This window comes from Camponotus vicinus, unplaced genomic scaffold (assembly GCF_025532165.1).
Source record: "Camponotus vicinus isolate PSW18456_S1 unplaced genomic scaffold, iyCamVici1.0 SCAF_5, whole genome shotgun sequence".
Lineage (NCBI taxonomy): Eukaryota > Metazoa > Arthropoda > Insecta > Hymenoptera > Formicidae > Camponotus > Camponotus vicinus.
In genome coordinates this window covers 17,822,818-17,836,630 of record NW_028141977.1, presented here as the reverse complement: position 1 = coordinate 17,836,630, position 13,813 = coordinate 17,822,818, and the positions used below count along the sequence as shown (strand labels likewise).

General features: G+C 35.6%; 2 protein-coding genes across 2 annotated transcripts in view; one reads left to right on the top strand and one right to left on the bottom strand.

The window, feature by feature from the left end:
* The window catches only part of LOC145972504 (uncharacterized), a 130,056-nt gene that overhangs the window by 113,524 nt on the left and 2,719 nt on the right, over nt 1–13,813 (top strand). The window lies entirely within an intron of this gene.
* Ogre (optic ganglion reduced) lies at nt 2,950–13,134 on the bottom strand. The gene is made up of 4 exons (XM_083101210.1): nt 11,220–13,134; nt 8,484–8,591; nt 7,584–7,739; nt 2,950–6,916 (listed from the first exon to the last, which is right to left on the bottom strand). The coding sequence occupies exons 1-4, from the start codon at nt 11,466–11,468 to the stop codon at nt 6,338–6,340; spliced, it is 1,092 nt and encodes a 363-aa protein (XP_082957336.1). The 5' UTR covers nt 11,469–13,134; the 3' UTR covers nt 2,950–6,337.

Sequence of the window (13,813 nt, the reverse complement as noted above, 5' to 3'; positions counted from 1 at the left end):
CATCCTATCTCTTTTTTCCTCCTTTTTATCGCGCGTCGAACGAATGCGCGGCTTCTGAAAACGCCAGGAATCCTCGTAACGATAAGACTTTATAACGACGATGCGTTATTACATTAAAACGTTGCGTTGAAATAATTCCATGATTATTACTCGGAGGTCTTTCTTCTCGATCGTAATGGCTCTGAATTTTTTTTTTTTCGTGGTTTTACGGAAAATAACGATCATGCGAGCCTTTACCGCTTATTACAGCATAGCTTTATGTATTTCGTATCTAGGAACATGCTCGCTATAATTATCATAACATTTTATATGTTGGGGAGTATATTTTGCAATGCAACACGCATGACTTGAAGGGGGAGCGCAATCACGCGATCGAGGTAAGATTGTCTCGCATCGGGATTCGAACATTTCGAACTATACACTTTCGTTTCACATTTTTCGCATCGTCAAAAGTCAGCCCTGCGAATCGAGCGATCGGACCGACGTGTCAATTACGCGTCTGACTGCGATTAATTAAATTAATAACCGATATCTCTCGGACTGACGCGCTGTTCGCGTGTAATCCAATCTATCGAATATTTCGTATCCAGTTTTTTTTTTTGTTTACGTGACTAGCATCGAAAAATTCATGGAGTATTATCGAGGAATTGTCATAACGAATTGATCAAGGCACTGCCATAAGCCGTACGCTTATCCGATAGCTATTCGAATAACTGACAGAGATTGTCGTTTCAAATCATGAACGACTAATTAATCGAATTATATAATTATCTGGCGCAAAAAAATGCAGCAACAACGACGGTGCATCCGCGATGCGTCAGCTGGTGCGTGAATTAATTCATTTATTGGCTCTCTTATGCGGCTAAAAACGCTCATTTATTCACGAACGACTGAGAACGATATATCGTTATACTCTAACGTTGGAAAACGCATCGTCCTGTTCATTATTTTGCCGTTAATTAATAAAAAAGACAATTATCTTCATATCTATTCTATAAAATATGGCATGATATAATATAATATGAATATAATGTGAAAAATTTTCTATTTCTATTTGACAGAGAGAGACAGAGAAAAAGAATACATTTTTCTTTTTAAAAAAGAATATATATATTTAGAAATTTAATCTTTATTTTTTAATAATATAGTTTCTATGATTTTTCAAATTTCTTAAACGTTATTGCGTTCTCCCTTGATATTGTGCAATCAAATAGTCGGTAATTTTAGTCGAACAACATATATACCGACGCAGACATCGACCATTTAACAGATGTTGAGCAGAGGGCGCCTATAACAAAGCCATCCAGTTGTCTTTTATAGTAGCTCTGTTATTTATTCAAGTGAGTTGATATATATTTCTTATATCTTATTTTCTAAAAGATTAGTTTATCATAGATATAAAATGTAGTTAAAATATATAAATCCTTCTTTTACAACATTATCACAAATCCGAGATTTAAAAACATAAAGCTGAAATAAAATTAAATAAAAATTGCAAAAAACTATGGCCAGAAGTAATCTTATTTTAACAAGCATTAAAAATATAATATAATTGCTTTTTTTAATATAAAAATAAGCTGTATATTTTTCGATGAGATAAAACTTAAAATTTACATAATTATATTTTTAAAGAAATAATAACTCAGAACGTCTAATTTAAATTTAAATGCATTAAATTTGAAAAACATCTATAATTGATTTTGCCTTGTTCGGTTTTGTTTAATTTAATTTTATTATTTTAGCACATTATTTGATCTTGTCGATTTTTCGGCCAATTTTGCCGCATGCGTCAATCGATTAATCAGCGAAGTTAATTTTACAAGATTCTCGTGTATTTCTCACAGTTTTTTAATTAGTGATAATTATAAAAAACATCAGGAGCATCATGATCATCATTGCTGTGGGAAATTTCGACCATTTTGCTTTTTTTTTGCCACGATATGCGAACATCGCAATCGTGTCGTGCGAGTAATAATTCTTACGTCAATCGTTCATGTGTAAACCATATGCATCATGTGTAAATAATGTCACTCGTCTGTCACGCAACTAATTATAAACGTGCGTGAATCGTCATAGCAGATGCGTTGGAATTACAGCGCGTCAAATGAAGTCAAACTGATTGGATCTCTGTGAAAGATACGTAAAACATGTCGATCAAATATTCTACAACGTATTCTCTCTTTCGCCAAATAATATTTTATTTTTAGAGGAGAAGAACACGCGCCACGACGTGCTATTTCTTCGATTGAATCGCGTTTCTGATATCATTTTATCTTAACAGTCAATACTGATGCCACTTGTGACACTTGAAAGAAACACACACTGGCTCGCTTAAGAAATATTTAAATTACAGTCATTAATTTAATATAAAAAAATACATAAAAATTTTTGATTATGGCTAATTTATTAATGTCTTTCCTATAACTTTTGTTTAGATTATGTCTTTTTTTTTAATTTGAATTGTATAGTTACAGTCTGTCTGTGTAATACGTAACTTATCAGCTGAGGTTTAATTTATTCACAAATAAACCTGGAAAATGCGTCATCTAATTGTTTGAATGCGGTTGCGCGACGCCTATCTAAATCGCAAATGCTAGAAGTGTTTTAAAACTCTTTTTATGTCACATGCCATGCATTTTTATGCCATGTATAATGCATGTGTCTGGCAAGATGTAAGCAACAATCCTCTTGTGCATAATTTTAATATCTTCTACTATAATAATATATATTTCTTTTAAATATCTTGACAACTTTTTGTTAAATTTATTATTTATAACAATTTTGTGAAAATTAAAAACTTACTTATTCTCATATATAATCATAATTTATTTATTAAATTCAAATTTAGTGAGTAAAATAGAAATCAATTAAAGAAAAGTGTTGCTGAATATATTTTATTAAATTTTAAAATATAGGGAAAATATCGTAAATTATTATCAAGAAAATACAAAATTTCCAATGTAATATTTATTAATTTTATGGCAACTCGTATACTTTAATATATCCTACATTTCACAATATGATGCAATAAGCGGGTCCAGTTAAAAATTTGCATTAGTATTGTGAATCATTTTTCATTTTCTTCTACATAAAAAGATGACGCGTCGTAAAAATTTACTTAAAATTACTTCGGCTATCATCACATTGTGAAACTATCTTATAAACCTTTAGCCTCATATATATATGTAATCTGGATGTCGGGATATGTGTGCGGATCTTAACTATAGGTCGCGTATCGACAAACGTGGCGTTGAAATCTCCGCATTGTCCTACACATTACGCGAGAAGCAAAGAAAAAAAATAAACTCTGATGTTTAAATTTTCCAGAATTTAATCTTTACACACCTTTACTTGTATAGATACAATCAGGCTTATATAATGTATAATATATATTCTAATATATATCCTAAAAAGTTATAAACGCGAACAAAATCCACAATTCTAAGTGGAAGTCTTATCTCGACAACGTGTGTTGTCCGTGGAACACAAATGGGCAAAAGAATCTTGCACAAAATGCACCGACGCTCGAGAACGAACAAGCCGGCGATAAAATTTCTTATTTTATTTCTCAATGATTTCTATTCCTTTTTAGTCTCTCAAGCGTGTTACCACATTATGTATTTATCACATCTTACATAAGCTAATAGAATACAAAATATGCACATATAAGTGTAACCGATGGATGAACTCTGAGTTGATTAAGATAAAAATACTTTACACGCGAAAAAGACATATTTTTAGTCACCGCGAACTTAGTACAGTGACCATTACTAGTCGCGCTAGGCCGTGTCGCGGTTTTCTTGCGGTCCAAGATGACGCAATCTGCTGGCAGCGAAAGTATACAAACGCACGAACGCGTCTGGATATAGCTTAATGTAAGAATAATTGTTTCTCCGTGTCAGTTACAAGGAAAAAGATATGTTTTAAATAGAGATGCTGTATAATATATCGGATATTTTCTACATAATACTAAAGTCCTCGACCTTAATTTCGATGACAGATTCTACGACAAACTCGCAGTCGATTTTTCTTAGGAAATATACAACAAAGCAGTTTTATTTGCTTTTATTGCAACTTTGCAATATTCCACATGTTTTAATATTCAAGAGATCACAAAAATTTATATCTTTATGTAAAAATAAATCATGAAAATTTAGCAAGCTTATGGAAAAATTGAAAATAAAAAGGATAAGGTCAATGCTAAACTGTATCGCTAAAATTAAAGTTGGTACTGTGAAACACGCATTATACATAGTTAATAGATATTCGTATGCGCCAAATTGCGTAATTTTCTAATGTAGCCCCTTCTCCCTTAATTGACATGTATAAGGAACAATAGTTATGCGTATATCACCGATAAACAAACTGTCGAATTAATAAACGTTGGCTAAGAACGTCACGACAAGTTCGTAACATGCATGTCACGATAAATTGCAAATTCATCGGTCGTTTTATGCAAACAAGCAGCAGGAAATCGTTTAATCCGATGTTAACGGTTAGATTACACGCTGCACTTCTTTCAAGGACGTCACGATTGACGAACTAAAATCTCGAACACGACTGTGGGAATAAAATAAGAGTCATTACGCTTTGAGCAACCAGCGAATGAGGGTATAATTGTATGATTTTAGCAGGATTACACGAATAATACATGAAACTAATACTCGTCGATACTCTATGAGTAATTAACTGCTTGTTTGCACAACGAACTTGTCGTGACATTCTTGGCCAATGTTTATTCATCCAACAGTTTGTTTATCGGTGATATACGCAACTGTTGTTCCCTATGTATGTCAATTAAAAAAGAGGCTACGTTAGAAAATTATGCAATTTGGTGCATACGAATTAAAGGACAACTTTTAAGATTTTCTTTTATAAATGCATCTATGCCTCTGAAGACTATTATTATTTTGCTTCATAAATGATTAATCACGTGAAAAAAATCATACAATAATACTATCCTCATTCATCAGTTGCTCAAAGCCTAATGACTCTTACTTTATTCCCAAAGTCATGTTCAAGATTTTAGTTCGTCAGTCGTGATGACCTTGAAAAAAAGTATACATATAATCTAACCGTTAACAGGATTTAAAGAGATTCATCTCGAACCATTAGTTATTAATTACTCGAACCAACTTTAATATCTTAACTCTTAAAAACAAAGAAAAAATGTTATACAGTAAACGAACAATAATCCTAGAAAAAAGGAAAAAAAAAAAAATTAATTGTGAACACATAACGTTTTCGAAATTATTTTTCTTTTTATATGTTATACAGTAAATAAATGATAGTCCTGTTTAGAAAAAAGAAAAAAATAATTGTGAATTACATAACGTTTTCGAAATTATTTCTCTTTCTCTTCTGCTTTTAATAATGGAAGAATATTTAAATATTAACACCCTTTATGTGTCTATTATATACATGACGAGTGCTATAATATTAAATTCTCCATTTACGTTGTCCACGCGTCAAGAAATTGTGTTGGAATTATTTTTTAAAATAATACTTTTCTTCGAATGAATCGTTATATCCTATTATATACTTATAATTATATTTAATTTTATGTACTAAATATTTTAGATGTATAATTATTTCACTAAAAATCTCATTCGAGACTGAGTATAATCTTATTGCGTTAATCTTTCCCAAGTCACCCTTGTATATTATATATATACTAATTGAATTATTTGTTTGAGCAAAATACAGATATATACGTGATATAATTTTCCACTAAATGCGGAAAAGATGAGATACATATGTTTAAAATGTTGAAAAATGATCGCTTGGAAAAGATTAATTATATACAAGATGATTCGGAATATCTTTTTAATATTTAAATAAATTAACGATTAAAAAAAATGACGATGATACGTAACTGATAATATTTCTTATCTATATGCATTAGAAGATAAAATCTTAAATCACACGTATAGAAATAAAGAGAAAATTCATTTTTTAACTCTCAATTCCTTTTGCGTATCCATAATATAAAGTGTTACAAAATACATTGTAAAAAAATACAATGAATACGCAATCAGTACGCATCGTTACGTATCGTTTTTTTTTAATTTTTCGTTTTTCGTTAATTTATTTTAAAAACTGAAAGAGTATTCTGAGGATATTTCGTAAATATACATATCTATGTGTGAATCATAGTGTAATGGTACGAAAATTTTTGCTGGGACACATGATCAGAAAAAGAGCATATCGCGAGATGCGAAGATCAGTCTGTATTTATCGATTTTAAGCTAAGTAATTCTCTCTCGTCCTATACATATGCGCATACTATACATCTACGAAAGCGCAAACTATGAGAAAGTACGCGTCTAATCTGCGTTTACGCGGTTGCGGACTTCGAATTGGTGTTAGCCATTTTCTTCGTGAACTCCATAAGGAGATCTTTGTAGAGGAGCGAATCCATGTTGGTCGAGAGGATATAGAGTATCCACCAGTCACCGAGGTCGACCTTGTTGCTGACACTGTGGCAAATCTCGATCGGCAGCAATCTCGTCGATAGGTGCAGCAGCCTCGGTCGTACCATCGGTGCAAAGATAATCATCACTCTGTATACCAACAGGCCGAACAACATGATAGCCAGGATGAAGAACCAAAACCAGATGAAGATGTATGTCTTCTCGTTGACGATGTTTAGCGGCAATATGCAGAGGGAATCGTGCTGCTGTATCGTGCCTGAGGCACCATACTTGTGGAAGATACACTTGGTGACACGTGGGAATACGTAGACCATGGGATCGACGCGTTCCTCCTGGGGCGTGTCCGAGAACTGCAGCACTCGCAGACCGTAGCTGAAGAACTCACCGTCGAAGAATCGATTCATCAGGTAGAGCTGACCGAATATGTTGATGAGGCACAGGGCCTCGCAGGCAAAGTACCGATACACATACGTGTTGTGACTCTGCAAACAGCAATATGTCGTTGAATTAAGGCAAATTGGACTCAATGAGGACGAATTGGACTTAACGCGGTCGTCTCCCTCTCTCATGTGACATGCTCGTCGTCTCAGCTAACATTCCGGCTAAACGGTATCGCGATATCTCACATAATCTATTTACCAAGTAAATATAGCATGTTGCAATCTAAGTAAATATGGCAGGCTAAGTCCACTCCACGTTTCGAAAATGAAAATTATTTTTAATATATCGATGCAGATCTTTAGTTATATTATATATTTATGTTTATATAAAATCTTACGAAATTAATTCGCATTTATTCTCGTATTTTATAGATGATATATATTGAATCTCTTTTTCAATAATTTATATTCAACGATTAGATATCTGTAGATTTAGTTTCAATCCTCAAGGATGCTTTGAAAATATTCTGACTAAAGAGACGATAAGTTTAACGATAGCAAAGACACGTGCGATGTTGCTCAAAGGTAAATCAGCTACTTATCAACGACCACCGAGAACGTTAAAATACGAGTTATCTAAGGAAAGTTTTTGCTCCTTCTATTGCTTCTTCTTTCACATGTTACTACTATTTCTTAAGTATCTTATTTACCGAGCCGAAGCTAGTTAGCTTTGTTTAATAAATAGTGTATTCGATTTATTTACACTTACCCTGATATGCTGTATCAAATAATCCATGAGAGCGCTTTTTTTCTTGATGATATTTTCCTCGGTGTCCATGCCGTGATTCATTCCCATGACCAGCGCATTCATCAGACCGCCTTCCCACATGCTCCACAGCCATTGCGGTATATAGCATAAAACCGCCTAAATCAATAAAGGAATAAATAAATATTTAAAAAATGGATAAATGTATAAATAAATATTGTATATTGAAGGAGGAAAAAGAAATATTAATCGCTACAAATAACATGCTCAAATCAATTGATCAAATTAAAGTGACAATTTTATCAATATAGATTTTTACTATATATGTTTATATAAAATCTTATGAAATTAATTCGCATTTATTTTTGTATTTTATAAATGGTAAAAATTATACGAACAGAGAAACTGTCTTTTTTATGAATAATTTATATTCAACAATTTTTTGTCACGAAATTGCGCTGGGCAAAACATATGTTTTATCCTGTTATATTTGCTAAATTTGTTGTTTATCTTTTCTCGATGGATAATTGAAATCTTTTTTTTCTACACATAATTATGCATATTAATCTCTAAACCCGAACTCGAAAATTCCATTAATACATGATCCATTTAAAAATGATTGGCGAATGATCGATTAACTTTTATCTTTTAATATAGTCGGAATTTAAATCATATATATTTTTATTAACGAGCTGAAAGACATCCCACGCTTGAGAGATCCACGTGGACTGCAGTCGACCGCCAGATATAAAAGATAAGCGTGGATCAGCGAAAAGACAGACAGATGAACACAAAGAGGACTTGGAGGGATGAGGGGGAATCTCTTTCTTGTCTGGCGCGCGCGACTCGAGGCGTATGTCACGTAGCACGTGTGGTAGATTGCCGATAAAAAGATTTGCTTACCTGGAAAAACAGCACGAAACAAACCCACTGGTAGTACGTGTAGTATTTCCTCGCGTCGACATTTCCAAAGTCATTGGCTACTCCTGGATGGGCGACCTCCAGGCCGACCTGTGGACAGGCGATACTTTAGAAAGATGATAACGATGACATCATCGCACAATGGAGTTTCATTTGACTCTCCTTGCATATTGATAAGGAGAAAAAAATTATCCTAGTTTATATATATCGTTATAACAATATTTTCGCGTGTTGCAACGTGCGCAGTTGCATAAATAAATAAATTTTTCATTAATTAATTTGTCTTGTTGTGAAACAAGAATTACATGTTTTTTTTTTAGAAGACCCTGACAGGAATTTATCCGCTTGTTTTGACTCGTAAAACTTATCATATTAAAAATAGCAAATTATATATTCATTTTCTTTATTCTTTCTTCTTGCAAATTAAAATATCTCAAGAGTATATTTCAATAAGAATATCACTGTGTATGATATTCTCTTCTTTGTCTTGAAGAATTAAGACATGAAATCTAGTAATTTAAAATGTGAAACATTATTCCTGTTTTAAAGAACGAGTTGAGATTTCGTTTTGTAATATATGTACATTTAAGGATCGATTTTAAGAGAGTTATATCGCCAATATATAAAACTAATCTCTCAAAAGAGATGATAAATATGTGTATTTATTAAAGATTGCATCGACTGTAGCAGTTGAAAGTTTTTGCTTTTTGCAAAGTTAATTGAGAGAAATTCGCACAATGAATCAATATGTTAATTTTTATCGTCTTTTTTTCCGACTTGAAACGAGGCAACCGCGACTTATCCATCTGTAAATACATAGATAATCAAAAAATTTCCAAGTGTAATTAATGAATAATATTATAATAATTAGTAGTTAAAATAAACATTAGTGAATAAGTAAGATTACAAATATTACAGTTAGATACTTATATTGTCTGATATTTTTGTAGCATATGATTCTTCAATATTTGCATGCATTCTAATAACAAAGTTGTAATTAACGGCTTTGAAGGCTCTTTCTATTGATTTCTCCAAGTTATTAATTTATAGGAGCGTGTATTTATCTCTAGTTCAATCATATTTCGTCATACATATTTCGTCATACATATTTCAATTAAAGTCAACCGCCTGTCACATTCTGTGTATATCTTGAATCAATAATTCCGTTATCATTAACTATGGTCATGGCATTTCATTCATTCTTCATCACTTATTTTTTTTGTACATATCTCAAATATCCCGAAAAAAATGCTAATCTCTCGATACTTTATTTCAATCACAGAATTTGAATAATTAATGAAGTGGTAAACGTATAAAATTGCCGATATAGCATCTTTCGATGCCGTGATTATTTATATAGACAGATTGATTAAATAAAAGTGTCTTTATACGCAAAAAAATTTACGCGTAAAAAATGATATATACGTAGGAAATTATATATCCAGATTTATCGCGTGCAGAAATCAAATACTGATTATATTACCCACTACTGAGACTTGTTGGATCAAAACTGTAAACGTGACAAATAAATCTCTATAAACAGCAAAACGCGGTGTCACATATCAAAAGCAATACTATATGCAAGATGATGCAATCGAAGTAGGAAAAAATTGCGATACGTCAATTTAGACAAATAATCAATAGATATTTTAATTTTAAAAGTTTAAACAAGATTTTATACAATGATATGATAATTTTAAATATACTTAATAGTTATGGTTTTTTTCTACAAAGTTACTGTAAAAATTAATTAATTATTGCTTGTTCAAAGATATAATCACAGCGTTTGATTTTCATATATGATAGTTTCAATATATAATTTCACATATATAGTTTTTTTATGCGCAAATATCGATGGATATCAATGAAAAGGCGATAATGTAACTTAAAATTTGACTTAAATGATATATAATCATATAATCGATGAATGGCTCATGAGTAATTTTTTTAATCTATTGCAGATACTTGCAAAGTTGCAGGCAACAGTTATCAGGGAAGGAAAATTTCTTTCCAATTTATAATGTGCAATAAATAGAAAAGTAGCGTGCAATAGTTGAACCATGAAAAAAGACGGGTTTTGCCTTAATATAATATACAACATGCACTGTTATAATAACGATATAACAACTTTGTTAAACTTTAGATATACCTACATCTAATACACATGCGCAAAATTTAACTCTTAATATAGTTTTTTTTAAATTTTAATTGATCTTGATCCGTTTAAACATCAGTTTTCTCAACAATTTTTTATCAAAATATAATGTAAAATATAATATAATGTATTCATACTTTTATTAATAAAATATTCGATTTATAAAAAAGAGTATAATAAAAAAATTAAAATATTTAATTCAAGAATATAAAGATCGATGATTTAGGTATCAAAAATTTAATAAGTGTTGCAAACAGAATACATTTCGCGAAAGATCAAAGAGTCTAAAAGTGCCACTCGAATTTGCATTATGTGTCAACAAATCCATTAACAACAGCCTTTTTTTAAATGCTGTTTACCTTGACATATTGACTGATTGTTAACGCAGAGATAATTGTAAGGACATAGCGCGTTTTCAACGATAATCAATTAGAATCCACGAAAGCGATAGCGATAGTATCAGTTTGACGAGAAGATTGTCGAGAAAGGGGGACAGCGACGATCCCGCGAGGATCAGGGGCGATCGGTGGAGATAGGTACACAATCGAAAATCACACACGCACCTGTCGATTGAACGCATCCGGCATAGTGAAGGTGGAAGTTATCCAGCAGTAAGTGTTGATAACTCTCTCAGGCAGACCCTGGGTGATACAGGTGATCGGCTTACCGACGTACTGGGTGGCCGTGATCAGTATCGAGCACGTGAACAACAGCACCGTGGTGAAGTGGTTGTGCATCCGAAACACCATAGAATCCGTGATGATCTCCTGCCGTTTCAAGTAACGGCTCAAGTCCGCTAGTAGCTTATACATGATCGCGCCGGTGTCTCGCTATGCCACGAGGACGACGTTGACGGGAAATACTCGCTCTGCCTCGTCTCTCCAAGACGATGATGACTGACCGCGTCAACTGTCAACACCCGCTCATCCGCTACTACCTACCAATCGCCACAGCCACGAGCACCACGTGCGATTCGTTCGCGCTAATAAACGGGTCCGAAGTCCTCTCTTGTTCCCGTTACGTAGGAATTTCAAGCACGATGACGACCACGAAGACGTACCATCAACCGGCACTAACGAGCGTAGCTCATCCACCGCGCTCTCGCGCGAACGAAGGCAGCAAAACGAAACGAGAGAGAGACACGAGCGTGCACGGTTGTCCACGCGGCATGCCTCTTCTACCCGTGTTCCCTCCTTTTTTCTCCTCCGTCTCCCGTCTCGCCTTCCGTGCCCTGCCGTTTCACTTCCCCCCCGCCTGTTGCCCCCTCTCTTTATCTCTCTCGCCTTTTCTCTCTCTCTCCAACCCTGCCCTTCTTTTCCCGCCTCTCTCTCTTTCTCCTTCTAACCCTCTGTATCCCCGCCGGGGGTCCTTCCTTCCCCTCGGCTCTCCGGGCGAGATAGGTCACCGAACCACGCTGGACGAGTTGCCGACGAGTCCTCGACGTGTTCCAGTTCCTCCTGCGAAGAGATCGGCGGCTTTCGGTTCACGAGCTCGCGTGAATCATTTTAGCGGGCGAGTAATAAAAACTCGCGGGGGAAGAAATGAGAGGAGGACCAGCGCGTCTTTTCTCTTTGTCGTTGCTTCCGTCCGCTCGGCCTTTTTCTTATCTCCGCTGCTTCCGCTTTCTCTTAATCCTACCCTAGGATACCCTCTTTCTTCTCTCTTGGATATTTTTTTTTCTTATAATTTCGTCGAACAAGTTGAAGAGATTTCCTTGCGTAGTTTCATGTCCTCTTAGGCAATCTCTTCGAGCGGTTTCCTTCGATAATTATCCAGGGAATTTCTGCGTCCTGCTAGCACATGATTGTGCGATTTCGCGCGTAAATAAATGCGGCGTTCCGACAACACGTCGCGAGATTCCCTCGCGATCTCCAGCGATCTCTGCCCTTCTTCCTCTTCCTCGAGCGCTCTCGATCTCGACCGACGATTATCCTCGACTTCTCAAACGATCCCTCCCATTCGCGGTCGTGGAACGCGCGTTGAGCTAAGCTAAGCTAAAAGGCCGGCGGGCTCGTAGAGGAATTCGAACGTGTTCCCTTCTCGAGGACGTTAATTTCTTTCCCTTCCCCCCGTTTCCCGCTCTTTCCCCTCTATTTCTTTCGGATTCTCCGGAGAATCGAACCGGGAGAGCGAACGCAACGTGGCCGCGTATCGAGGAAGCGACACTAACTACCAACTGTCAATCGTGCCGGCCCCCTCTCCATCTCTCTCACTTCGTTTCTCTCTTGCTCTCTCTCTTACTCTTTTTCCATCCCCCTTCCCGATAAAGTCCCCCTCCTCACTTTCGTTTCCATGCACGCGCAACGTGAAACAAAATCGTGCAGCGAGGCTCTCGTCTCCTCTTTCTGCCTGTCTTTCTCGTCGAGGAATAAATTTTTTTTCTCGCAAAAATATCGTGAGACGGCCGCGGCATCGAGTGCCGACACGTGTATGCGTATTCGTACGTGCGTACGTAGCAATATCTTGAGCGGCGACTGACGAGAAGTCGCGGTTGTTTGTTGTGTCGTCAAGAGGAGGGGCGGCGGAGAAGGGGACTCTCGACTCGACGTACAAGGGAGGCCAGAGCGGCCGACACACATGGAACGGGGGACGAGGGGGGAGATGGGCCCGAGGATGGGGAATACGGTATCGTTGGAAAGGGAAGGGGCCGACGCGCGCCTCTCGATTTGTACGCTATAATGCATGCCGTTCTACAGTATCTGTCATCCGCGCGCGCGCGCGTTCTCGTCCATTCGACGTTACTACCGTTACCACGATCGTCCTTTTCACAGCGGCATTTGCTTCGGAAATAGGGGACGACCCCGTCTTACGCCAGGATATATTTGGGGATGAATAGCTCCCCTCGTCCTCGCGCGGGCGCCCGAAGGGAGAGACACGAGAGATTTTTGTGGCCTGGTCCTTTGAGTCGCGTGCATTTTGGGACGCGCGTAACGTATATGGCCAAGTTTCGTAAATAATATGGTGTAATATTACGAAATGTACGTGATAGGCATTTTAATTAATCGCTGGAAGGATCTCATTAACATATATTTTAATATAGATTTGTTGCACAATAAAATATCTTTTAGAGAGATGTCCACATAAAATACATATACCGATTATTTTATATAAGTTAACATCTTACGCCATTACATCTTGCTAGGATTTCATCAGATTC

Excerpts from the sequence above, each read along its gene's own strand:
- Ogre (XM_083101210.1), bottom strand. The coding sequence starts at position 11,468 with ATGTATAAGCTACTAGCGGACTTGAGCCGTTACTTGAAACGGCAGGAG. Across the intron at positions 7,740-8,483 it reads GTTTCGTGCTGTTTTTCCAG|GCGGTTTTATGCTATATACC; the intron begins GTAAGCAAATCT and ends TTATTGATTTAG. Across the intron at positions 6,917-7,583 it reads ATTTGATACAGCATATCAGG|AGTCACAACACGTATGTGTA; the intron begins GTAAGTGTAAAT and ends TGCTGTTTGCAG.